Source organism: Salarias fasciatus (assembly GCF_902148845.1).
Source record: "Salarias fasciatus chromosome 7 unlocalized genomic scaffold, fSalaFa1.1 super_scaffold_4, whole genome shotgun sequence".
Taxonomy (NCBI): Eukaryota; Metazoa; Chordata; class Actinopteri; order Blenniiformes; family Blenniidae; genus Salarias; species Salarias fasciatus.
The window spans coordinates 25,350,868-25,377,666 of record NW_021941229.1 but is presented as its reverse complement, the minus strand read 5'-3'; the positions used below and the strand labels follow the sequence as shown (position 1 = coordinate 25,377,666).

At 47.9% G+C, this 26,799-nt stretch overlaps 4 protein-coding genes across 11 annotated transcripts in view; 2 read left to right on the top strand and 2 right to left on the bottom strand.

Moving 5' to 3' along the window:
• Positions 1-1,051: 1,051 nt before the first annotated feature.
• On the bottom strand, positions 1,052-24,218 carry LOC115383192 (surfeit locus protein 4). Of its 2 annotated transcripts, XM_030085291.1 has the most exons (16): positions 24,080-24,218; positions 23,408-23,656; positions 20,314-20,441; positions 19,723-19,973; positions 19,521-19,641; positions 19,358-19,442; positions 19,185-19,288; positions 19,070-19,119; positions 18,413-18,592; positions 18,107-18,237; positions 17,919-18,012; positions 17,744-17,848; positions 17,524-17,652; positions 17,371-17,449; positions 17,164-17,285; positions 15,079-17,069 (listed from the first exon to the last, which is right to left on the bottom strand). In XM_030085291.1, exons 2-16 carry the CDS (start codon positions 23,572-23,574, stop codon positions 16,650-16,652), a joined length of 2,166 nt encoding a protein of 721 aa, XP_029941151.1. In that variant the 5' UTR covers positions 23,575-23,656; positions 24,080-24,218; the 3' UTR covers positions 15,079-16,649. The 2 variants fall into 2 exon arrangements, with proteins under 2 accessions (XP_029941152.1, XP_029941151.1); XM_030085292.1 differs by lacking the exons at positions 15,079-17,069; positions 17,164-17,285; positions 17,371-17,449; ... (11 more) ...; positions 23,408-23,656; positions 24,080-24,218 and adding exons at positions 1,052-2,304; positions 2,722-2,908; positions 3,400-3,443; ... (1 more) ...; positions 3,680-3,866; positions 6,614-6,835.
• surf2 (surfeit 2) lies at positions 9,570-12,888 on the bottom strand. The gene is made up of 6 exons (XM_030085326.1): positions 12,711-12,888; positions 11,712-11,863; positions 11,454-11,557; positions 11,189-11,374; positions 9,862-10,004; positions 9,570-9,780 (listed from the first exon to the last, which is right to left on the bottom strand). Exons 1-6 carry the CDS (start codon positions 12,783-12,785, stop codon positions 9,688-9,690), a joined length of 753 nt encoding a protein of 250 aa, XP_029941186.1. The 5' UTR covers positions 12,786-12,888; the 3' UTR covers positions 9,570-9,687.
• Positions 13,565-15,043, top strand: bbln (bublin coiled coil protein). Its single transcript, XM_030085335.1, has 2 exons — positions 13,565-13,878; positions 14,267-15,043. The coding sequence occupies exons 1-2, from the start codon at positions 13,800-13,802 to the stop codon at positions 14,554-14,556; spliced, it is 369 nt and encodes a 122-aa protein (XP_029941195.1). The 5' UTR covers positions 13,565-13,799; the 3' UTR covers positions 14,557-15,043.
• A 1,640-nt stretch (positions 24,219-25,858) lies between the features above and the next one.
• Positions 25,859-26,799, top strand: part of dnm1a (dynamin 1a) — a 46,302-nt gene continuing 45,361 nt past the window's right edge. For all 7 annotated transcript variants that reach the window (XM_030085288.1, XM_030085285.1, XM_030085282.1 and 4 more), the window contains exon 1: positions 25,859-26,029. In XM_030085288.1, the coding sequence (XP_029941148.1) occupies positions 25,869-26,029 (161 nt within the window). In that variant the 5' untranslated portion in view covers positions 25,859-25,868. The remainder of the gene's footprint in view (positions 26,030-26,799) is intronic.

The following is a 26,799-nucleotide window of genomic DNA, read 5'->3' as shown; positions in this document are numbered from 1 at the left end:
GTCATTTATACACTGAGATCGGTCAGGTATGAACATTTCATAAATCACACATGGGTCCTGCCATGTGACGATACATGAGGGCCGATGTGTGGCTGAAGCAGGTGGCGTCCCCCAAGGCTTAGCTCTGGGTCCTCTAAAGTTTCTACTTTTCCGGTATACTCATTCATTTATCCATTAAGTCACAATCTTCACTTTGTTAAGATGGATTTCACAATGACTGTTTTCTTTACAGTGTTGTAACCAAACCCCCATGAGTAATACGAGGCTGATACACCTGATGGACTCGTCTGACAACGTCGACATATAAAGTCTGAGATTTCAACAGACGTCAACAAGTATCTCCACCTGCAGATGACTTCACTCATTTTTCTGGGGACTTAGTTTAAAATTGACAGCTAATATCTAAACTTCCTCTTTTCTTTCAGAAACAGTGAAATACTTTTCATCCCAGAGATTCCCCCTCTTTGCCGTTGCGCCCCAGGGCTCTGTCCTCGGTCCCATCCTGTTGTCAGTCCCTTGGTCACAGTTCCCATAAATACATTTCCACTGCTATGCAGAAGACTCTCAGCTCCACCTTTCTACTAAATTCAATACCTGGACACTATTATACCCCTCCTGGAAACAGCAGATTCCTATTAAATCATGTTGGGCGAGGGCAACCGGAGCATGGACGGCGTTACTCGAACATCACAAACAGTGTTTGGACTAAAGTTACATCGCAATTTGTTAGCAAAATACCTCCATGTCTTTCTAATGAAATGAAGAATACTGACTTCATTTAATGAGTTCTACATAAAGTGTTGTTAGTGTTAGCCAAAACTTTTGTCTCAACTGTTATTTTAATAAACTCAGGGACTAAATATGCAAACCCACACACACACACGATGCAACTTTTGTCATCTCTGGGTCTCAATTAAATTGACTAAAACCAGTGATTTTATATTTTTGAATATTTATTTCTTCGCCATGAACTTCCGAAATCAAAAAAACAAATGATCAAAAATACAATATAAACTTCTGAAAATCAATACACTGATTTTTTTTCCCCATTTTTTTCTTATATTTTCTTACACAGGGCAAAAAAACACTGAGCAAAGACACAGTCCGTGTGGCTACTGACTCTGCTTCGTCCTCTTTGCTTTTCTAGGTGGCAGAATATGGCGTTTCACAAACGTTGAGCCTCCCCCCCTCCCCCGTTTATTACCCCCCCTCCCATCATACACAGTTCACTACTTTGCCAAAGACGTACGGTACAAAGTGCCCAATAAGGAGTCCTGGAGCTAATAACGGTGTGGAAACTTTCAATCAAGCAACAACTGCAACCCACCACTTAGTTTACAATGTACAGGTCCCACCCAGAGCCGCCCCCCCCCCACGCCAACGGGGCGCCGGGCAGCTGAGGTCCAGGACCGACAGGTGAGAGAGACACGACAACGCTGCAGAGAGATGAAGAAAAATGAGCTGAGGGGGGGGTTAAATCTGGAGTCCAGGCCAGTTCTCCTCAAAAGCCTCAAACACGAGGACTCCTCGGGGGGAGTCCGAGACGGATCCGTCGAAACACGCCGCCTTCCCCAGGAAAACTCAAAACCGTTGGACTTTATTCGGAAAACATGAAGGTAAACATGAGAGAAGGTAACAACCGTCACATACACTGGTTTGTTTCTGTTTTCTCCACTCTTCTGCACACAGAACAAATAAATGCTCCACTTATTAATTCACTTTTTTTTTTCTTCTTTGAACTCTGAAATACACGGGCATTTGTAGTTAATGCTGAAGAAACTAAAAAAAACCCAACTCAGCAGCTGGGAGGAAAGAACAAAAACCAAAAAAAAAAAAAAAAAAAAAAAAAAAAAGCAACTGTCCGTTGAAGGCTGAGGTTCTGTCTCTTGGCCAAATAAAATTAGAAGAAGAAGAAGAAGAAGTGTACCCTGCTGGGATGACCTGGAGGGATGATGGAGGGAGGGTCTTTGTGTCCCAGGTGCTGTGGGGGAGTCGGCGGTCCTCTCGCCTTCCCCCCCTCTCCTCCGCACGTTTTGCCTACCACTCCTTCTTTTTCTCGTCCATGGACACTCCGCCCGGGCCGAGGGCCACCACCAGCAGCAGGCCGCCGATCACCGAGGTGGTCTGGAAGAAGTCGTACTTGAGGAAGTCGTGCATGGGCTTGTAGGCCGGGATGGTCCAGAAGGCGTTGAAGTAGACGTTGATGGCCAGGAGCCACACCACCAGGGTCAGCGCCGCCAGCTTGGTCTTGAAGCCGATGGCCACCAGGATGATGAGCGCCGTTCCCACCATGTTCTGCAGGATCTGCGGACAGGCGGAGCACAAGTCCCACACGGGATCAACTAAACATAACCATCGAAATCAGGGGTGTTAAACATTTCTGAATGCATGTGTCCAGCGACTCTTCCTCCTGAGTTAGCTGATGTCCTGTGTGTGTGTGTGTGTGTGTGTGTGTGTGTGTGAGCTACAGAGCTTAGGCAGGCAGCAAGTCAACAGTTTGTCCTCGGAGTTGATCATGAACCGAAACAGAGAAGGTCCACGTGCAGCTGGTCAGTCTACTGTCCCTGAACCACAGGAGTCCAAAGCTCAGTGAGGCACCTGAACCCTGCAGCATTACTGCCATCTGCTGGTCAGTTCGTGGCGTCACGGCGGAGGACCGAGGAACAGCACGGCTCAGGCCCTGACGTCTCGGCAGCGGTGTGGGAGCTCGGCGGTACTCACGGAGAAGAAGCTGGCGTCGAAGTGCAGCAGGGTCATGAACATGAGCACCAGCAGGACTCGGCCGCCCAGCTGCATGTACTGCTTGGGCGAGCTCTCCCCCATGGAGGGAACGCCGGCGAACATGCTCTTCCCTTCGGACCGGGACTCGGCCAGCAGCAGGAGCAGACCGCCCCCCAGGGCCAGGTTCCTGCAGGACCGGGGCACACGGAGCAACGAGTTAGCATTAGCATTAGCATGCTTCATGCTGGAGGTTTGTCACAGCTGCTTGCAGATTATAGAGCATCTTCCTCCCACTGTCTATCAATTCTTCAGTTTTAAACTGACCCACAATATAAAGACACCACAGACCGAGCGCTAATCTCCAGGAATGAGTAAAAACAGCAGATGAACTGAAACGCTGATGGGAGATGGGAGAAGCTCAAAACGGAGGGAAGCACTCCAGACTTCTGGTGACTCATGCAGTGTGTTTACGTTTCAATAAATCACAGGTCTGCTCCACAGTCATTACACTCATCCCGAGTGCTGCGAACCTTTCCGATGTATTGTCACTACGAGCAGATTACAGCTTTCAGTGAAACTGTGAATAGACTACTAGAAGCTGACGCAGCTACGTCTGGTCGAGGTCTGACTTAATCATGTCTTGATACTCAAAATGCTGATTTGAAACGGAAAACCTACCTCATCAAAAATTTGAGATCCCATAAAATGCTGTACGCAACCGTCTGAAAGGAGAGAACATGAGGAGTGAGACGGAGAAACAGAGAGCAGAACGAGACAAAACAGCGCGAGAGCCTCACCTGTAGCGCGATGATGCCAAATAATCCGAAGCAGGCATACTGTACAAAGTTTCTACTGAGGATGAGGACGCAGCCGCCTGCGGGGAGGGAGACGAGGGACAGGTGTCAGAACGGACGCCGGAGACCCACCGTGCTCCCGGCGGGACGCCGGCGGCGCTCACCCAGCTGTCCCACGAGGTTCAGCAGCACGAAGCACGTGGCCAGGAAGTAGCCGCAGCTCCAGGTGGCCTCGATGTAGTCCCTCTGCTCGTTCCACTGGAACCACATGCGGATCCCGTCCTCCAGGAAGGTGCTGATGAGGCACAGGCGGGCCAGGTGGGGCAGGTACTGCTTGGTCACCCGCAGGAACTGAGGCGGGAGGAGATCAAGGGGGGGGGGGGGGGGGGGGGTTAACGGGACGGCCGATCCTCACAGACGCCGCGAGGCACAATCTGGGGATTTTAACGACGGCTACAAACCCTGGAAACGGCAAAGATTTAAAGAAAACATTAACGCTGTCATGAAGCTGCTGTCAGGATGCGTTTGGAAAAAAACATGCAGAATGCAGCAGCTATATAATATGTCATTATGTGGAGATTGAAGACATTTTCTGATCGACGGAGGGTTTACATATGGTCAATGCATTATAGAGGTTTACATCAAATGAATTTAGAAGGAGAAATTAAACAGATAATCCATCAGAGAATCCACCAGAAAATTCTATTTTACCCGGCAACCGTTTATCTCTCCTGTAGCAAACACGGCAGCTGCCAACATCGATATGGAACCCAGGTGAATATGTACCTGTTATCTTTATTTCACTGTCAATATTTGTCTGGTTTTTAAAAATAGAGGAAGAAATGGATCAAACAGTCAGGCTTTCTGCTCCAACTGCTCTCACAGGAACAACAACACAAATCTCCAAAGAACGTTTCAAAGAGAAAAGAAATGAACTAATGCAGAGGTGAGAATCGACCCCCTCACTGATGTCCAGTACAGATGAAAAGAGGAGTCAGAGAGATGAAGCCATTCCTAAGAAGTCCCCACATCTGGACCCACCCCCCATAAACCAGCCCCCCAAAGCCCCGGGCTATGGTCCCTACGTCTGCCGTGGTCCAGTCCGTTTTGTCTCACTGTGAAACCTCACAGCCGGCGGAGAAGCAAAAGCACTTGGTTTGTATATCGAGGCTGTTGTGGTGAAAGTCAGGTCAACATTCCTGTCATGCATGTTGCACAACTTTGATTTTATTGGCCGAAAAGTAAGACAGAATTAAATCTCTTGGTATCCAATCAAAAATATAGAGTTCTATTGTGAGCTTTTAATTTAAATGAGATTTCTAAAGTCTTTTATCAGCAGCGCTGCAAGAACTGCCTCAGAAAAGGGAAGAAATCAAACTACAGAAGGTACTTTGTATTTTGTTTTTGTTAAGCCTCATATACTTATTTACCACTGTATTTTTGTTCTTTCCTCTTTATATTTTTGTTCATAAATCACTTTTAAACGTCGTGATGTCGATAGTCTTAAATGCACAACTTGCAAGTGAAGTCTACACATTTCAAGTGTAAAAACATCACGTCAGTTCTGATGAGCAGCATGTTCAAACAATAAAATGAACCACCTGAGGCTCTTTTCTCACACACACTCACACACACAGTGTATGAACGATGTGTTCTGATACTACAGTGACACACTGGAGCAGCAGTGACCTGGCCACCCCCCCTCCCTTCTTCCTCGTCCCGCCTCCTCGGCAGTCCACATCAGCACAGCCAAACCTCGGCAGCCAATCGGCATCCACCAACTCCCACTATCACTTCTGAGCGAGGCATGAATGAGCGAACCCGAAGCCAATCCGGACAGGCCCGAGGCTGCTGCAACAGCCCAGAAATAGACCATTCTGAAGTGTTATGTCTCGGTACACAGAACGGGAGAGATGGGCTCTCGGGCCGGAAAAGTAAACAAAGCAAATGTTGCAGAAGTGAGCGGCAGCACTCAGGGGAGGGGTGAAAATCCATCAGGTGTCATCAGACTGGGGAAGTGCTGCATTTACTGATGTGTGTGTGTGTGTGTGTGTGTGTGTGTGTGTGTGTGTGTGTGTGTGTGTTCTGAGCTGAGTTGACACAGCCGCCATAAATCTGGACTTGATTCTTGTTCACCCCTCGCAGGAGATAGCTAAGATTATCTCTGGCCTGCACTGCAAAAAACACACGAAGCCATTACTCAAGCATTCAACACTACAGCACAGAAGGCCATTATGAGCAGAGCAGAGGGGGGGTAACGAAGTACAAGTACTCACATTACTATGGGCAGGGAGTATTCTGGGGTAATAGTAGCTTTATGAGTTTGTGCTTTCACATTTGATTTGCCATCATTCAATAAAAACACCTCATAATCTGTGTGTTTACAGCCAATTTGTTTATCCCTGCTTTGGATATACTTTATGTTCTAAAGTAGCTTAATAATTACATACATAATCACTGACACTGCAATTAAAAGTAACTCCATGGAAAGACAGCATTGTTTTCTTAAGATATGTGAATTTATTTCCACCTCTGCAGACAGCACAGGATGTAATCCCCCAAGTAACACACACTACACACACTCACATCATGAAGGAGAAGGGAAATGAGCTATGTGGCAGCTGAATGAAGCTCAGTTCAGAAGTGCTGTAACTCCAGCGGGGCCACATGCAGCTGCTGAAGTTCAGAAAACCACGTTTCTGATTAAGCAACAGCTGAATAATCCGGCTGTTTGCACAGGACACGAGTAACGACAGCTATTTGGTAAATCTGAGCGGTTTCACAACCACGGGCTGTCTGGCTGTGACAGCTATTACAGCGAGAGGCTAATGGAGGAGCTAACTAGTTAGCATGAAGAAACAAGACACTTCTTCCTGTCAGATAACTGACTTAACCAGCGGCCGGAGCCCGGCTCGGTTTCGTCGTCAAATCCACCGTGAGACACACGGCGGGAGGTGGAATGTCAGGACTGAAAACCGGCTGAAATTCGCCGGTTGATTCACCCACGGCACAGGGGAGGGTTTGACGCTAACGAGCCGATAAAAGTGCTCCGTTAGCGGCTAGCATGCTAGCAGCGTCAAGAGAGAGGAAAAAGTTACCTGGTCCGCCACGTCTTCGGCGGTGCTCATGAGATCCTCCTGCCCCATGGTGGACTGAATATCACCGTGTGTCAAGCTCCGGGCTCCGTGCGGCACAGTGCGGGACGTGTCGGGGCTGCTGGTCCTTCCTCCTCCCCGGTAAACGTTATTTACTGGAAGATAATTTCCCCCTCCGACCAGAGAAAAGGCCGCCTCCGCCCCACAATGCCCCGCGATTTGACGTTGACACGGAGCGGAGCCCCCCTAGAAGGTACTGCAACCGCTGCATGCCACGTAGACGTAGACCGGGAGCCCAGGGCCGGGAGCCGGGGGGAGCGGGGAGCCCGGGAGCCCGGGACGGGGGCTTCGGGGTGCAGGGAGCCGGGCTTCAGACCCGGGGTGTAACTCCTCACCCCGGCATATCCCCATCAGCCTACCCGGGTCCAAAACCACCAGAACCGGCCAGACAAGAGCATGTTCCGCTATTCTGACATGACGCCCGTTGAACATAACAGAGTCAAATAAAGTCACCCAAAAGAAAAAGGAAAATACACACAAAAAAAACTTACTTTGATTTACTCCATTGTGCATAATTATTGCGTAAAGGAGTAAAAAAAAGTTAAAAAAAAATGTAAAAAAGTATCAGTTACTTTTATTTGCATTCAGTTGCACATGAGTTAAAATGTAAAAAAAAAACCAACTCAAATAAAAAAAACCCTGTCAATTAAAAAAAACTGTGATTACTCTAATTGTTCTCTAGGCATAAGAGGAAAATTAAATTACTCAGAAGTATTAGTTCCTTGGGTGGTTGACGTCATTTCTCAGTTAAACTTGCAGATTCTATTTTACCATTTAAAAAGTACGCTATATTCTAACTGCATGGATTGCAGTCTATATGAACAGAAACACATTTTAACTTTCTAACTCAGATGAGAAGTTTGTTCTGAAAATCCCCCATTGTAAAAAATGTATTAAAGTTCGCTGATTTATTTCCTTATTTTTTTGTTAATGATTTTCATGTTTTTTATGGTTTTCAATGACTTCTTAAATTTGATTTAATAGCTTTCCTTGTATCATGCTTTTCATACACAAGAAGCAGCTTTGCAATATAAAAAGGAGAAAATTTTACATAAAAAAGTCAAGAATAATAGAACTTGTGCTATTGAACATATATTCTTGTAAATCATGTTTTAAAAAATAAAAAAATACATTGATTGTCAAGGTTACTATGACATTATACCTGCTTGTTGAACGCCAAATTTATTGTCTGGAGTGATTGTTTTTTATTTGTCAGTCCCACAGTGGTGCCTTCAGGGACGTGGTGTTCCTGGAGGAGCAGAAGGAAAAGAGTAGGGGGCCGAGGACACATCCCTGTGGTACTCCGGTGTCTAGGATGAATGTGGATGACATGCAATGTGCTGTCCTGACCCTCTGAGGTCTGTGGCTACAAAAACTGTGGCTGTACTGTCACGGTTCTTGCTTTGTTAGATGATTAAGAACAGTAAATAAAAAGAAATGTGTTCACTTGTACAACTCAGCCTGAGGCGGGGTTAAACTGATTGTAGGCACGAGCACTGGACGTCATGCTAATGCAGGCTAATTACGACTTTTATTAGTTGAAATCATCACGAACAATTATAATGCTCCTCATTTTCACTTTGCTTCTCCCTGCCCTGTAGCCATCACCATGGCAACGAACCTGAGAACACAGAACGTGACCAATAAACGGCGATTTACAGTCGGGTGACTCTGAAGCAGTTCAGCAGGTTTACAGGAGGACAAAATGGTTTAAGCTCTGCTGTCCTCTGGAGAATGGACTCAAAAGACAGGTAGTCTGTAGGGGGCGCCAGAGAGCTGAGGGGGTAAATGAGGGGGGATTCAGGAACTCACCCTTTAAGGTATGAATTCTGAGTTCCTCTTACTTTAGATTACATTAAATCAAAGTAATGATCAACAGTTGGAGGGTGAAAATATGGACTGTTTAGTAGAACATGAATATTTAACGACTTGTCAGATATTTTATACTATAAGCATCTAATCTGAACAGACATGAAGAACAATCTCTAATGAGAAAGGAGAGTGCAGTTCTCCTTTTCCAAATATATTTCCGAACGTGTTGGTTTCTGAAGGTGGTGCAGCGTTGAGGTGGTGTCGCTTTATTTTGAAGGAAAGGTCAACAGCATCAGCTTTACTGGGAGATCATTCCGTGACCTTTCATTGAGTCGTTCACCTGTAAAGGTCAGGCTCGTCTCTGCTCCACAGCTCGGGTTCATGAGCTCGTCACGCATTTCCACCACGAGCCGCTCGCCGGCAGCAGGTCGCCGCTCGCCAAAACTCCCTCCCACCACCTCCATTACCCAGAATGCCACCTGCAGCTCCCGAGACTCGAGGCCGTCAGGCTGAGGCTGCGAGAAAATCAAGACGTCCTTCCTCCTTATCTGTTGGCCTTCAGAGAAAGCAGGAATGTTTAGACCTTCAGAGTCACGGGGGAAGAAGACGACCTGCTCCACGGTTCATTGGCTCCACTGTGAAGCCGTTACATTTTGGTGCCAGATTATCCATTCTTTAGTCAGTTTCCATTCAGAAATCTTGTTATGTTACTGTATAATCTCTACAAACTGATTTTCGGTTCTAAAATCCACTAAATAAAGTATCTGGAATTGAATTTCACAGAAATTCTAATTTTAACCCTTCACATTAAAATACAGGAAGAATAATTAACTTTTTAAAGTTGTTAAATTTAACCATAACATTTCTATGATGTAAAACTGGCAGAAATCAGACTGATTTCACATTTTATGGTTAAAAACTGCCAAGAAGTCCAACAATTCGATCTGTTTACAAAATTAAATCTATAAATGAAGTGAATTTTTAAAACAATATCCGAGTGCAGCAGATTCAATATGAAATTTAAGACTTTTAAACGGTTTTTCCAAATGTTTGGGGGAAAAAAAACACGACAGACCATGTTTGCGAATCCAGAGTGACTTTGTATTTTAGTATTTTACAGAAACGCTCAGACGACAGAGTGAAGTGTCACTCTGCTCTGAAGCCCAGGACGCTCCAGACGGACGGGAAGCCGTCTGAGCTCCACTCTACTTTCCGTTCTGCACTTTTCCAGGTTTCTTGCGTCCCGATTTCCATCGGTTGTTCCTGAACTTCTTCTGGAAGCCTCCGCCGCCCTGAGCCTGCAGGAGAGAGCAGGAAGACGTTCACGGCTCTGCAGGACGCCGGCGGCGCTCAGAGCTTATTCGCTGCTGCTCACTCACTTTTTTACGTTTCTGCGCCGCTTGTTGCTCCTGCTTCACCTCCACCTCCATGTCCTCGTCCTCGTCCGTCTGGAAGTCGTCTTCTTCATCCTTTCCTCTCGCTGAACTTTCCTCTGCTGGGTTTTTCAATGTGAACATGGAGGCTGAGAAAACCAACGTGGAGGCGTCAGTCGACCACACAGTGACAGTTTAGGAGCGTTTCGTGTGACTGTTTACACGACGATGACGCTCGGAGCCACTAAAAGTAACTTTCTGAAAACGGCTCAGCAGAACTTTTTTAAAGGTGCATTAAGGAGTTTTTCAACTTTAAAAATACTTATTTTCCACCATAAATGTCACAAATATTCAATGATGTGTAGAATGTGCCCTGATATATTCATTACAAGTACCTCTAACAGCGCTTAACTGTCACTTGAAAGTTGCAGTGCCGGTCCGGCACCAGAATTTTTTTTGCTGAGAATTTGAGATGATGTGACGTAATGCGCCTCCCGCTGGCCTGATTCCTTAGGTTTCGTTTTGTCCGCCATTACTCTGCCAGATGCTTAACAGCAACAGCCGAGCAGTACTGAGGATGGAGCTTCCAGAAAGTAAGAAAAGACCGGCTTCTAGCACTGCCACAGCTCCAGCACAGACCCCACCAGGCAGAAGAAACTTAAATTTTACTCGAGCGCTGCTAAAAGAGCGAGGAAGGAGTTCCCCTCTTCCGTACACGTACATGGACGCAAGCCACAGACGCAAGCGTTTCACTGAGCTGCAGTTACGCCCAAGGCCTGCAGGGGCCACTGTTTCACATAAAACGTGCAAACTCCTTAATGCACCTTTAAAACAATCAGATTCAATCTCGGGGGAAATGCAACTTTTTGAAAATACCCCGACACTGCCTCGGAGGGAACGGGGGACGACAGTTTTTGAAAACATTGTGACACGGTCTCCATGGCAATGGAGGAAAATTACACTTTTTGAAAATACCGACACTATCGCAGAGGAAACATGGGAAAAAGCAACTTTTCGAAAACACCCCGATTCCATCTCCATGGAAACGGGTGAAAACGCAACTTTTAGAAAATTGGTAGTTTTAGAGTTTACAGTCACCGTGGTAACAATCCAACTCGGCGGTCTATGTTCTCCCACTATTAACGTTTACAGTATAAGATGTGAAACTTTTCTGCAGAAAAAACTCAGAAACGACAGGTTTTCACTTGAAACGTCGTCATGGAAACGGGACCCATCGCGCTGTATCACTGAGCATCTCTTCAAGAGGAGACTGGATACCGAGTGACAAACTACAACCTCCACAGTCACAACAAAAAAGCTGAAAGAGACTGACGGGGGTAAAGGTCGCTCATGCTGTCGTCGGAGTCGCTCTGCTCCTCGTCGCTGGATGACGGCGCCCACATGCCGTTGGCCTGTTTGGAGCCCCTCCCCCTCTCCGGCTCCTCCGTGGGGTCTCTGGGTTTTTTCTGTTTCAGTCTGGCAGGAACGAAGTTGACGCCCTGCTTCACACACTCTTCATCTGCCGCAGGAAGGACACACAGGCGTCAGTCATTAAACTTCACCGAGCTCCGCTGCATGCAGACGAGCGGCGCACCCACATCTGGCGAGAGCTTTTTTGAAGCGCTTCCCGTTGACGTGTCGGAGGACGTGGTGCGGCTGCTTGTTCAGGTGTCTGAGCGTCAGCTTGCAGAACAGCTGGTTGCTAGAAAACAGACAAGAAGCATCAAAAGTGACGTTCAATCCAGTGTATCCTCCAGAAAACTCAGGAAGCTGGATGTCAATTGATGTTTCAAAGGCACGTCATGGTGACATTGACCCAGGTGGATTTTAACAGTAGAGGAGGAGGAGTTTCTTACGGCTGTTTGGTGCTGGGCACGATGTGTGGCTCATACTGGCTGTAGTTGAACTCGGCTGCAGCGCTCAGCTTCTCGTATTTCTTCCCCTGGATGAACTTCTGCAGCTCCGACAGATTGCATGGAAACTCATGGCCGTTCAGGGTGCATTTAATCTGGAATAATGAGTCACTGGTCAACTCAAACAGCCATCCACAGCTTTCACAGTGCAGATTACAGGTGTGTTTCAGCCCCAGCTCTAGCATCACAGTGCAGATTACTGAGTGTGTGTTAGCCTCAGCTAGCATCACAGTGCAGATTACTGAGTGTGTGTTAGCCTCAGCTAGCATCACAGTGCAGATTACTGAGTGTGTGTTAGCCTCAGCTAGCATCACAGTGCAGATTCTTAATGTGTTTTAGCCCCAGTTAGCATCACAGTGCAGACTACTGAGTGTGTGTTAGCCTCAGCTAGCATCACAGTGCAGATTACTGAGTGTGTGTTAGCCTCAGCTAGCATCACAGTGCAGATTACTGAGTGTGTGTTAGCCTCAGCTAGCATCACAGTGCAGATTACTGAGTGTGTGTTAGCCTCAGCTAGCATCACAGTGCAGATTCTTAATGTGTTTTAGCCCCAGTTAGCATCACAGTGCAGACTACTGAGTGTGTGTTAGCCTCAGCTAGCATCACAGTGCAGATTACTGAGTGTGTGTTAGCCTCAGCTAGCATCACAGTGCAGATTACTGAGTGTGTGTTAGCCTCAGCTAGCATCACAGTGCAGATTACTGAGTGTGTGTTAGCCTCAGCTAGCATCACAGTGCAGATTACTGAGTGTGTGTTAGCCTCAGCTAGCATCACAGTGCAGATTCTTAATGTGTTTTAGCCCCAGTTAGCATCACAGTGCAGATTACTGAGTGTGTGTTAGCCCCAGCTAGCATCACAGTGCAGATTACTGAGTGTGTGTTAGCCCCAGCTAGCATCACAGTGCAGATGATTGAGTGTTTTAGCAGCGGTTAGCTCTCAAACCTTCTTCCCGTCCGTCAGCTGGAGAAACGGGTGGTTGAGGAGAACCGCTCTGAGGTCCGCTGGAAGCTCGTCCATGGCGGAGAAACGCTCCTAAACACAGTTCAGGGTTTATTCCAGAATGAAAACGTCCACACGTGGGTTTGACGGGGTCGAGGGAGGATGTTACGCCCCCCCAACGCCCAGAACGACGAACATCCGCTTTCTAAGGATGTATGATTGACTGCCATCTGGTGGACAAAACTGGAAATGCTTCTTCTTCTTTGAGTTTCCTTCCTCTTTTGGGTGACACGTGGAAAAGAAAATAGTATACTGCCAACTACTGGACATTATATATAGTATAAATAATATATAAACATGCCAGATAGATAGATAGATAGATAGATAGATAGATAGATAGATAGATAGATAGATAGATAGATTTTGTCTGAGTCAGATATAAAACAGAAAGTCAAACGATCTAAATTAACCCAGTCTAAGCTGATTTATGTGTGAGTCACGTTAAGTGGTTTAAATCATGTGACAGTCCAGGCTGTCAGCTGACAGCCGGCTCTGCGTCACCGCGTCACGGAGAATTCAAAGTAAGATGCTCCACTTTGCAGCTACTCCGCGAAACCACAATTGTAGTCTTAAATTTAGATACAAAACCCTCCATATAAACAAAATATTGGTTGCATATGAAAGCTGTTACTTATAGTAAATGTTAAAATGTTTCTTTGATTCAGAGTGAAGCTCATCAGTGTAAAAATGTTACGAAATGTTGCACAAGCACGTTTTTGATATTTCGAACAGAGTGAGACGTCTTCCTCAAACGTCGACTTCCGCTCGCTTTTCTGTCATAGCGGATAAACATCCAGCTAGCAACAAGCTAACAGCGGGAGAGATCTTTCATAAACATTTATAAAGACGGAGAGAAAACGCTGCAGTTCAGTCGTTAATTCTGCTGACACTCAACAGATCTTCTTTGGGACTGTTTATTAATGGGCGCTGACTAGCTGGTTTGTTCCGTTAACCTCAGCTGACGAGGCTGTTTCTGTATTAAAGGTGAATTTTTTTAGGGAATTTGAAGGAATAAAGGTAAATTTTTAAACAATGTCCGGACCAAACGGAGATCCAAACATTTCTATTGATGATGGAATCATCGAAGACGAGGACGAGTTTGAAGAAGAAGGTCGGATTTCATTGAATGAAAGGATTTGAATTGCTGTCACTGAACAAACAAGTTTTTATTCTGGGAAAATTCTAATGTCTAGGAATGAATTATAAAAATGGGAAAAAAGTGATTTTAAAATACTGTTATGATTCGTTTAGTTTCTTTTCCCCTGATTATTGAAAATTCATATTATAAGTCATCTTTTCTTAAAATTAGAAATCAAAAGTTGTCATTTTCATTATGTTGAGCCTTAAATCAGTTCGATCCGGCTTGATTTGTTGCCCTGAGTGACACTGAATCAAGATGACCTTTGACCTTTCCTCTTTGGGGTCAAAAACAGCCGCCTGTTTTCTTGTTTTTCCTGAGTTTAATTGTGTTAAGTGTGATCTGTGTTCGTCTGTCACAGAGTACGCAGCCATCAACTCCATGCTGGACCAGATCAACTCGTACCTGGACGACCTGGAGGAGAGGAACGACGCCCTGAACGGGAAACTGCACGACCTGATGGAGTCCAACCGGCAGGCCCGCCTGGAGTTCAGGGCTCAGCTGCTGCAGAGGGAGGAGGACGATCGGCCCGGGGACGAGGATAAGGACAACAACTCCTCCTCATCATCGCCTGAGAAGAAGGACGGGGGCCCGAAGGACGAGGACCTGAAGGGGGACGGGGGCTCACACAGGAGTGAGGAGAGTGCGTAGAGAAGGATTTCTAAAGGGACTCCTGCCTCCTCTGGGAGTTTGGACAGCGGCCACAATGGTCTCCATCTCCTCCACAGCTGAACTCACTGCTATTTATTGACCTGGTAACAAGCCGAAGTTCATTCCAAAAGTGTTGTGATGCAAAAAGATTTGATCTTTTCTGGAAATTTATCAGGTCATCATTGAAATACAAGGAGAGGTTTCATGAACGCAGCACGAGAGGGTTATCATCAGATCTGAACTGGTTCAGTCTCGATCAGCTGCGATAATTGATCCTTCATAACAGGTGGAATGAAGCCTGAGCAGAAACACGAGCTGCGATCATCCGGCTGCTCCATTAACTTCATCCTTCACTGATTTTATTTCTCCCGATGCGTTCAGGTGCGTCCGCAGCATGACTGTAAATCTGTCTCGTTCCTGTACGTCATGCAGCTTCAGACCCGTGTGTGTGATTCATTAGAGAGAAAATAAAAGAATCCATCCAGGAGTTGAATTGTCAGACATTTTATTATAAATTAACATGATTTCCAATCCGGAAAAACAAAAAAAAAAAAAAAAAATCCATCCAAAAATACGTTAAACCTCCAGCAGTTAGAAAACATGGCCTGCTTGTTCGTCTCAGTGTGTCAGTAGCTGAATAAAAATACAATAAGAAACCTTTTCTTGGAAATCATCCGCGTCTTTCCTGCTGCTGTGAAACGCGGATGAGGCCGTCGCCATGACGACGTGGTGGAACAGGGTTACTTTTGCTTCTGTGTTAGCCCGCTAAAGTAGCATTCTACCTTCACGTAGTCAAGTGTGTCCCAAAACTGTGATGCTCAACCTAAGGTCCCGGGGCCCGCTGGAGGGACACCAGAGACCAAGAGAGGGGTCTGAATTTCACTGGTGATTCAATAGATCCGCAGCTTTTTCCTTTTTCCGTGGTGTTCAGAGGATCTCGTACGGCTGTCAAACAGGTTTTGGTTGATAAATTCAGATTTACTAAGGATTTTTCCTCCTTAACTCCTAATCACACACACACTCACACACATACACACAAAAACGTCCTTATTGCAGATGGTCGAGTGAAAAACTGACGATGTCGGTGAAACAACCACAACAATGTCGAGAAATTATTAAAAAAAAAAAAAAAAAGAAAGGTGAAAAGGAAATGCCCCGGATGGAGAACCATCCCATTCCAAATGCAACATTTCTCACTTCAACTCCACTCTCACACTTTTTCCTCTATTTTTTTTTTTCTTCATTTTTAAATTTTATAAGAAAATCTGCTTGGTTACATTCTACGCTTCAGCTCGCTAATTAAAAAAAAAGAAAAAAGTAAAAAACAAAGTCGGAAATGTGGACGACGCCTCGGCTGCATCAGTCTCCCACACGTGACGTTTCATATTCTTTTTTTATGAACGACCGACCTTCCTGGAGGACCTGCGGAAGCTTCCGGGTGGGAAATGAAATGAAACGTGTGAACCAGTCACAGAAATAAAACAAAAGAGACTTTCTAAATCCCAGGCACATTTCAAATCAAAGCCATGACCAGCGAGTCTACAGCGGCAAAATCAACCCTACACGCTAGAAAGAGTGAAAAAAACCAAGGATTTCCTTCAGTTTTAGCATGAAGAAGTAAAAAAACCAAACAAACCAAGCTGAGCTGAAAGTGCTAACATGAGCCGAGGACTTGAACGGCTCCTCCGTCCATCCCGGTTTAACGTCCGTCCTGCCCTGAGCAGTAAACCACAACAACAACAACAAACGGCCTGCCGGGTCGTCTGGTTTCTCCCTCTCAGGTTAGCGAGGGAGAAACGGGGACATCAGCGGTTAAAGGGGCGGCGTGCCGTTACCGCCGCCGTCCACCGGGCGGTGCTGCCGAGTCCCGACAACAGACGTTAAAAATGCGTCGGCGCTGAGTGTTAAATGGGGAGTGTGTGTGTGTGTGTGTTTCAGAGACAGCTGGGAGTCAATACTTGAACGGTTACCCAGAATGCATCACCTCGTGCTTCCCCGGCCTGTGAGGAGTGGCGGGGCGGGGGCGGGGCTTGGTGAAGCACCTCGTCACGCCCCGTGTCGGTGATCTGATGGCGCTCCGCGCCCGGCGGCGCTCAGCGTCTGTTGGCGGCGCGCCCCGACCGGCGTCTGGGCGCTCTGGCCTTCCCGCCGCTGCTCCTCCTCCCCGGAGCGGCAGGCGCCGCCTCCTCCGCCTCTTCCTCCTCCTCCTCCTCGGGGGCGGCGGCGGCGGCGTTCGCGTCCGAGTCGGCGTCCTGCGAGCTGCTGGCCGCCTCCTCCAGGAAGGAGAGCTCCTCGCCCTCCTGGAGGAGGCTCAAGTCCTGGTCTGCGTCCTCCAGCGAGGGCGGCCGGGGCTCCTCCTCCGGTCTCCGGGTATCGTGTCCAGCGGGGGCGAGGTCCTCGTCCGGCTCCAGCAGCTCCAGCGGACAGTCGGCGGACGGTTCCACCGCGGCGAGCAGAGACTCTCCGGGACACGAGACCACTTCCTGCTTCTGCCCCGCCAGCGCCTTGTACCGCTGAGAGACACAAGACCGAACATTCAACTGACCGGGAAACAAAACCCACCGAGGGACGGGGTGACGTTCGTCCTCAGGAACAGACAAGAAGCACCTGCAGGTTCTGGAAGTGCTGCAGCGACTTGCAGTGGGTTCGCAGCGCCGACGACTCGAAGTGGTAGAACTTGTTGCAGAGTCCGCAGATGAACCCGGTGACCGGGACCAGGAAGCTGGAGCCTGCGGTGGAGAGAACACGCCGTCAAAGGTCAAAGGTCAGAGGTCAGAGGTCAGGCCACCCGGCGGTGACGGGTTGAAGACGGACCGTAGACGGTGTCGGGGTCGTGCTGCTCGTCGCCCGTCAAGTCGTTCAGGGTCACTTCATCGAGGGACGACCAGACGTCCTGCAACAGTTTGTAATCAGATTACTGCAGCAGACAGCTTTTCCACCGTGGAGGAAATGAACGGCGCCCTGTACCCGTCCGGCCGCCCGGCCGCCCTCGCCGCTGCCCTCCGCGTCACTTCCTGCCTCGTCCTCCTCCAGCGAGAAGCCCTCCGTGTCCAGAGCGGCCAGCTTGCTGAAGGCCTCGCAGCCTTTCTCCTGGAGCTGCGGACACAAACACAGCGGCGAGCTGCGGCTCACGTCCGACCCCAGATCGAAAACTCACCCCGCCGCCGGAGCGGAGCCCGGTCTTCACCTTCTGCCTGTGCTCCTGCGACTGCAGGTGCTCCAGGAACGCCTGCGGCGTCTTGAAGTGCTTCTTGCAGACGGCGCAGGACGAGATGTTGGCGCTGCTGGCGAGCTGCGGACGAGCAGAGCGCATCAGAGCCGTCCTGAACGTCTGTCCGTCCGAGCGGCGAGCGGCGGCTCACCTTGTGCTCCAGGGTGCGGCGGTGCTCCGCCGTGCTGCCGGAGAAGTGCGTGCGACACGTCGGACACAGGCGCTTCGAGTCCGACTTCCTCTCTCTGCAGGGGGGGGGAAAAAAAAACACCAAGGTTTCCGATCGGGCTTCTGACAAGGACGTCGGGTTTGAGGACCCGGACGGACGGACGGACGGACCCGTCTCTGCTGGCGCCCTGCAGCGACTCCTGAACCCGCGGCAGCAGCGTCACCAGGCAGGCGTTGCTCATGTGCTGAATCTCCATCATCCTCTGCTGGTGGGCGATGCTGTTCATGTGACTCCTGAAGTTCTGCGAGGCGACACACGGCGTGTTAGAGACCGGAGCTGGACGGACACACACACACACACACACACACACACACACACACACACACACACACACACACACACACACACACCACACACACACACACACACACACACACACACACACACACACACACACACACACAGTCAGGACCTACGTGCTGGTTGTGGCAGGTGATGCTGCAGAGGTAGCAGTAGAACTTGTTGGCGTCCTCGGCTCCGCCCTCCTCGTCCGGGCGGTCCGGCGAGGCCGGGGGGGAGTCCTCCGCGGGGGGAGGGGCCTGCGGGTCGTCCTCGTCCATCACGAGGGACGACGACGGGGCCAGACCGCCGCCAGCCTGCGGGGCGGATCAGCCAGAACATTAAGACCAGGGACTCAAAATGATGCATTTAGCTTCATTCCCTGCAGGAAACGAACAGCAGTGCTGATAAGTTCACATTATGACACGCAGACTGAAAACCAGGGCTGTCAAACATAAGGCCTGTGGCCCAAAGACGCCCGCAAAAAGACTAAATTTCAATAAAAGTAGTATTTTTGAACATTTCACTGTATTTGCACTGAAAGGTTTCATTAAAATTGGCTTTGAGTTCAGATTTCTGTCATAATTCTTTGGTTTTTCGGTAAAAAACAGATTTTTTGTGACACACGCTGCGCTACAACAAAGAAAAACCAGAAGTTCAAATTTAACGGTTTGTTATGGGACTGTTTTACTAGGCCAGTCCACTTGAGATGAAGCGCGCTGATGTGAGTCCTGGACTGAAACGTGTTGGACAAAAGAAGAACAGGTGGATTCTGGGTGAAATTCTTTCCTCACCTCTTCCTCAGCCGTGCCCTCCGTGAGCCCCCCGTCCTCCAGAGGAAAGTCTGAGACACAAAGCGTCCGGTCAGAGCTCGGTTTCAGAACTCAGGAGTTCCTCTGGGGGGTTTACCTTCAGACTGGAGGCTGGTGCTGGTTGCGGTCACGTCCAGGGAGCGGCCGGCGCCCGGCCCGGCGCCGGGCTGAGGCGCACACGGCTCCTTGGACTGATCCTCCCTGACGGAAACAGTCGTTTCAGAAGGTTTTCCACTAGTTTGTTCTGGTGAAACTCTTCCTCTTCCTCACCCGTCTGTCCTCTGCTTCTTCGCCGCCGGCTCGTCTCGCTCGTCTGGGGTCGCAGTGGGCTCGTCCGCTGCCCCCACGGCGCCATCTGCAGGCCCACGAAGGGAAAATCTGAATCTGAATGGACACAGTTTGTGTCGTCCCGTCTGCAGAACCGCGGCTCTACCTGTCAGGGTTTTGTCCGACGCTTCGGCGGTGCTGCTCGCCGCCGCCGGCTGCTCGTCTGCACTTCCTGCTGCCAGCTGATCGCTGTCTCTCTTCCGGTCAGGCGGGCGAGCGGCAGAGTCCTGCAGACAGCGACAAAAACAACAAAACGTGGTCGTTTAAGCCGATCGTGGTCAGATCATCGTTCTGATTACTATATTTACCGAGGTGGAGGACGAGGACGCCACGGAGGGCGCCACAGAGGGCGCCGCCGCCGCGCTGGCGGCGGGGGCTGCCGTGGCGCTGCTGTTGTAGTAGCGGGCGTGCGGGTGGAACGGCCGGGCTGCCGGGAAACCCATCATGGGGGACTTCATGGCCATGCCCATGGGGACGGGGCCCAGCAGGGACGACCGGGCGCCCGCCGCGAAGAACTGCCTGAACTGCTGGCCGCCCATCCCGAAGCTCCGCATGTTCCCTGGAGGGAAGACGCACGCACAATCCAACACCGGCCGGACCGCACAAATCCGAAATCTCATCAGTTATTAACTTATCTGAACTAAACATGAGACTGAACTGAATTCCCCTCAAACAGCCGTTCTGCTTTGCCGACCACTCGAGGAGTGTTGGGGAATAAATGAGACCCTCTGACATTGAAGTTGCCCATGAACTGACCGACATGTTAATATGTTTCCATGGCAACCAGCCAATCTGTCTGTACTCAACCTGTCACCTTCGGTCCTGCCCTGTTTACGGTTACCATGACAACACAAGGGAAGCCGGAGTGCTGCCGTCTGAGCGCCCCGGTCCGGCCGTACCCTGCATCTGCTGCATCAGGATGGCGCCCTGCAGCATGGGGTTGGGGGCGATGATGGTGGTCTGGGTGGCCTGGCACAGGTTGACCATCCTGGGCGGAGGGGCGGTCTGAGGAGGGACGGGCATCGCTCTGGGAAAAGAAGTAAACCAGACGGAAAAACACACACGGAGCGTCACTTTGTAAAAGAGCACAAATAATCTCACAGAGGGAAAACTGAGAACTCAGTTCTGGATCTCATGAATTATGAGGATTAGATTCGTCCCACTGTGGCTGCTGTGTTTGTCAGGAGCCAAGTACAAACCTCTCAGTGTTACAGACCGCCTGCTGGCTGTTAATTCAAGGTAGGATTGGGATGATTGTTCTGTGAGTTGGGCTATTATTCATTTTTGAAGTCGCCTAAGAGACTGATTGTTACTTGTTAATACTCTTGATTTTTTATTATTATGCTGTGCTAACTGTGTCTTGTTTTTACTATTATCTGTATGTGGCACTTTGAGATTTCTGTTTGAAATGGATAGTGCATTATAAATAAAATTTATTATTATTATTATTATTATTATTATTATTATTATTGTTAAGAGATTAACTGAATCTCCCAAAGTAAAAGCATCATCTGACTTTATTCCTCTTAATATTTCGAATTTGTTTCCTCATAGTTTCATCACCACACTTAATTACTAACTTCATTTCTAAAGCACCTTCAAACAGCTGTCATCAAGGCATCGCAACAGAGGCGTTACCCAGAAGGCCTCTTTCTTCAAGAACCACCAGGCCACCAGGACCGTGGAACAGCAGGACGTTTTTAAAAAGCCTGAGCAATGCTGACTCGGTGCTGTGCAGCGGTTCAAAGGCAGGAAAGAAAATCCCGAGAATATTGTGATTGTCCAGGAAGTTCATGATTGGCAGGTAGAACACCTTCTCCTAGATTTCCAAAATAAAATGGGCCTAAAATTAGACTTGACAGCTCAATCCAGGCTGTACTGGCTAATTTTTTAAGCAGACAAGTACATCTACATGGCATTTTTTTCCAATTTGAAAACTGCATTTGACATAGACCTTGTATTAAGTTAGGCGACAAGACACGTTTTTGAAAGAAAACATAAATGAGCAAATATGAATTATTTTTTTCTGTTCACTTGATTCCCAATTCAGACACTCTGGTAACAAATACTTTATATGACGGGCTTAAAATGGCCTTCAAATGCAAAATAACTGAATTTTAAACATTCAAAACGTGATTAATCCCAATTAACTTGGGAAATTGTGATTAATGTGAATAAAATACATTGTACTGAACAACAGCACACACATTGTGCCATTTGCAGCCTGAAATGGCTTGAACAAGGATAGAATCTCACTGAATGTCCGTAAAAAAGGTTGAAAACTTCCTGAGAACCACTACTTATTGTATCATGTAATATCTAAGTTCTCCTTTCGTCAATCTGACTGCATCAATCAGGTGAACGGACTAAAAGCTTCGTGGAGAAAAAGGAAGCAAATAACCAAAGGGCCCCTGATTGTCATGCAACATGAAATAAAACAGGCTGAAGGAGACGAGCGACTCTTCGCCTTCATAGAAAATTATAAACAGATAAAGAAAAGCTGATGGAGAACATAACACGGCCTCACGCTGAACTTTGGGTTTGACGCTCGGTGATTAATTTCAGCTCAGAGATTGGACTGATCGTTTCTGCCAAGAGGCCCAAAGGTGACGCGGTTACAGCGTCGCAGTCAGAGAGAGAAAAGGTCACGTTCAGGAGTTTACATATGTAAATAAGCACCTGGAGATTTCTTCCCCGTCATGTTACACCTGCGGTTTTCTGCTGCCGCGTCTCAGAAGCAGAGCAGCTCATAAACTTCAGTCAATTTCCCTTCTTTTTATGTGCTTCAGATTTTTGCCAGTCGGCCACTAATCATGTTATAATTCAGGATATCAACTCTTTAAAAACTGATTTATTACTATTAATATTACTATTTATTACGCACACGTTTTTGTAGATTGCCATTTATGATCGTTTTCATTCAAATCTCAGATTCAGTCTTTCTGAACTTACATGGACGGTGCTGAGAGATGATCACGGATGGATCAGCCCTTCAAGATCTGGCAATAATCATATACTGAGAAGCCCTGATCATGACAATGATGCATTTTATTCATTAACATGTAATAAGGGCCAATAAGGTGCAATTCTTCACCGTGTTGAAAGGAAATAGGTCAATAATAACGAGTTGATTTATCATGCGTCATGTACAGCGACTTTCAATCGATTCAGGCGCCATATACATGTCAACATGTCAAGTGAAAACGCAGCGTTTTTATGCTTCCATTTCAGAAAAGCTTCACATTTACACAGCAACGTTTTGAAAACGATGTAGAAAGCAAGTGCAGAGAAAAGGCTATAAACATTAACAATGGTGAGTGCAAGACAGATGACTGAGCTGGATAGTTCTATCAGGTGACCGTCAGCTCTAAAACTACCAAGTCCAGGACAATCTGGACTGGGACAGGACCAGGATCAGGAGAATCTGGACCGGCAGTCTGGACACTCTGAAGGAAAACATTGTTCTTACTGTCTGTCTCCTCATGCATGGCAACTATTCACTCCAGGTGTGAAGTATGGCAGTAACGTTCATGCTGTCTACATGGAAATGGAGCTTGAGTGTTTTCAGAAAGTTGCAGTTTCCCCCCCGTTTCCATGGAGACAGAGCATTGTTAAAAAGTTCCAGTGGGAGCTATTTTCAAAAAGTCATGTTTTCAGTGACTCCGAGCAGCGTTGTCATGTAAACGAACGCCCAAAATGAATCATGTAAACGAAGCGTCAGAGTTCCTAGTGACTCCCTGAGGGCCCATAAAGCAGAACCAAAGGGCCAGAAATGGCCCCCGGACCTTATGATGTCCTAGTCCAATGTGCATCTGCAATTATTCAGCTTAGTCTCGGGATTTGATCTGTTACGAATGTTTTATCAAAACCCATAATTCAGAGCCAGATAACAAAACAGTTCGCGAGAAACATGAGCGGTTTGGCCGTCAGAGCATCCTGCCTCTCCTCCGGAGGGCCCGGCCTCGATCCCCGGCCTCGAGTGAGGGCTCTTACCGGGGCGTCTGGTGGTGATGGGGGATGTGGTGGCCCGGAGGCGGCTGAGGCTGCGGCGGAGGAGGAGGCGGAGGCTGCTGCTGGAAGAGCTGCTGTAGCTGCCGGAGGTGCTGGTGGAACTGCTGCTGCTGGTGGTGCTGCTGCTGGTGGATGTGCGGGTTGAACATCACGGCTCCGAGTCACTCCGGCACCTTACACCTGACACCGGGCAGTCCGACACGGAGGGGAGCGGGACCGAATGCACGCTGCCTGCATCGGAGCGCAGACAAAACACAGCTTTTATTTTAAATAACGGAACAGCGCATTGTGCGGGTGTGAAGAGCGGCTGCAGACAGGCTGAATAAGCTGCGCAGCTGCTCAGACAACAGGTCGCACTCCGGCTTCATGGGAACAGTTAGCCGCTGCTAGCATGCCAGCTAACAATAATCTCGATTTACGGTGTGTTTTATGATGCTCTCTCGGCACAGCTGAACACCACCACAGCGTGCCGGACGTTTTTTCTCAATGGCGTTCCAAAACAAACCTAAATACACAGATTTAGTTGATGAATTATAGCTACACCTGCCTTGGACGTTAGCCGTGGCTGAATGACTGAACCCGACAGGTTAGCTTAGCCTCTCGGCTAACACACGGATAACCAATCCCAGGAGCGTCTCGCTGTCTTTTTATTACCTTAGTTCTCCTTCGGCTGGTGCTTCTTAGAGGACGAAGCAGCGACAAAGGATTATTATCCGAGATAAATCATAGCACGGGGGTAAATAATCGGTTTCACAGCCGCGGCGCAACATGCATGAAAGCCGAAGAAACCCGAAGCAGTCTCCAGTGACGGCTGCGGAGCCTGGCGCCCCCTGGTGCCGTCTGGGAAGCGCACCCAGTGGGGAGCACGTCTAAATATTATATTATATTATATTATATTATATTATATTATATTATATTATAGTATATTATATTATATTATATTATATATTATTATATTATAGTCAAACAAAAACTACCCAGAATGCAAATTACTCCTTTTAATTGGAAAATCACTTGAAAGTGTATACCTCACTTAAGTAAACTCATATTTTCAACAGCATAGTGAAAATGGTTTCTTTGATCATCTTTCCGTCATACCGTTCTTTCATACATACTCCATCCATACCATCCATCCATCCATCCATCCACACACTTACATTCACACCTTGGGACGATTTAGTCACCAGTTAACCTCACGTCATGTTTTTGGACTGTGGGTAGAAACCAGAGAACATGGGGGAGAACATGCAAACTCGACTGTGCACAGAAAGGACTGGCTGGCACTTTCCCATCCACTATACCCATTTTTCATTAACAGAGTGCAGAAAACATGCACAAAAAAAGAAGCTTTTTCTCCAAGAAATGTATCTTTGTCCATGTATTATTACATGACTGGCTGCAGCTAATTAATTTTGAAAATTTGTTTTGAAAACTTTAACATGAAAAGAAAACAAAAACAAAGACAATAGATAATTTGCTCAAAAATGAGTGGGAAGAAGCTGAAGCTTGTTTCTTCAAGTTATCATAATAATAACACAATAATTAATAATTATACTACCAGAAGAAGAAGAAGAAGAAGAAGAAGAAGAAGAAGAAGAAGAAGAAGAAGAAGAAGAACAACAACAACAACAACAACAATAATAATAATAATAATAATAATAATAATAATAATAATAATAATAATAATAATAATATGCATAGATTAAAAACTAAACAAATCAATGACAAAATCAGTACTTACTAACAGTAACCTGTGCACCCACTGATGCTCACATCCTTGCTTCATCCCTGTATTTTGTAAAAACATTATCTTTATATCTTGTTTTGAAATGCAAAATCTTTTTCTGCTTGTGTGTTATTTCTTAGTTTTAAAGTTGTATTTCTCTCTTAATTGACATCCCTCTTCTGGATTCCTCAACAATCTCAATGCTGAATATTAAAGGAAAAGGATTTAGTTGTTTATTTACACAGGCCCCTTCATCAAAGCCCAAACAGTTTCATTCTTTGCAGGCTTTTATCAGTCATTGATTATTCTTGGATATATTGGTATTTAATTTGATCTATTTAATATTGTTTTGTGTTATTGATGCTTTATTCTATTCCAATGGTTTAGAAATGTGCCAATGTCGCCACCTAGCGGCGATTTCAGCGTAATTGCAGGGATCTCCTGAGAAAATACAAAAGATCCTCCCCCCTCCTCCTCCTCCTCCCCTCCTCTCCCTCTTCCTCCCCCTCCCCCTCCTCCTCCTCCTCCTCCTCCTCCGCTGCCGGCTGGTGGAGAGAGTCCTGTCCGAGCAGATCTGATCTACGGAGGAGGATCCGTCCATGAGGGAGTCAGCCGCGGACTGAACCGGACGCACGGCACCGAGAGGAGGAGAGGACCCAGCAAGTCGCGCGCCCGTGTGTGTGTGTGTGTGTGTGTGTTCCGATCCTCCGTGTCATCATGGGGAACCGGGGAATGGAGGACCTGATTCCTCTGGTGAACCGCATGCAGGACGCCTTCTCCGCCATCGGGCAGAACGCGAACCTGGACCTGCCGCAGATCGCCGTGGTGGGCGGCCAGAGCGCGGGGAAGAGCTCCGTGCTGGAGAACTTCGTGGGCAAGTAAGTGGCTTTACCCAGGCTGCAAGGGGGGGAGGAGGAGGTGGAGGTGGAGGTGGTGGTGGGGGGGGAGTTATCGGTGCAACATCCCCGATTTCATCTCACTGTCCCATCCCCCCCTTCTCAGTTACACTGTCCAAATCAAACGTTTCGCCACGTTCTGTGCGTAAAGTCTCCGCTGCTCCGCCACCATCACCCCGCCGGGGGGGGGGGAGCAGATTATTCGGTCCAGGCCTGAATAAATCCCCAGGGAACTTTATCTGCTGCCTGCTGCATGATGCGTTCAGGCTCACCTGGAATAAACTCCTCTAAAAGTGAGCGAGCGCAATCGAGCGCGTGCCTGCGTGCGTGCAGGCCGGCGGACGCGCCCCTCCGGTTGCATGATGGCAGTATGCTGATGTGATTTGTGTGTCCATGCATATGTGATGAACCCGGGCTCCAGCGGGCCGCGTGAGTTGGGATGTTGACTTCCTGTCCAGCAGATCCAGTTACAGCCCGGTGCCGATTCTCTGCCGGCCGCGCGGTTCAGTCCCCAGACAGAGAGGAGGCTGAACGAGCAGGTTTGAGTTTAGTTTTTTTGGGGTTTTTTTGCAGGCGTGAACAGTTTTTCTCCCCCCTTCCTCACACACACAAACACACACACACACACACACACAGTGCCAGAGCTGATGCTGATGCTGGTAGCAGCAGGGTGGGGGGGGGGGGGGGGGGGGGGGGGGGGGCGTCCTGCTCTGCTCTGCTGCTGCAGCGTGACCTTGCAGGGAGGGAGCGAG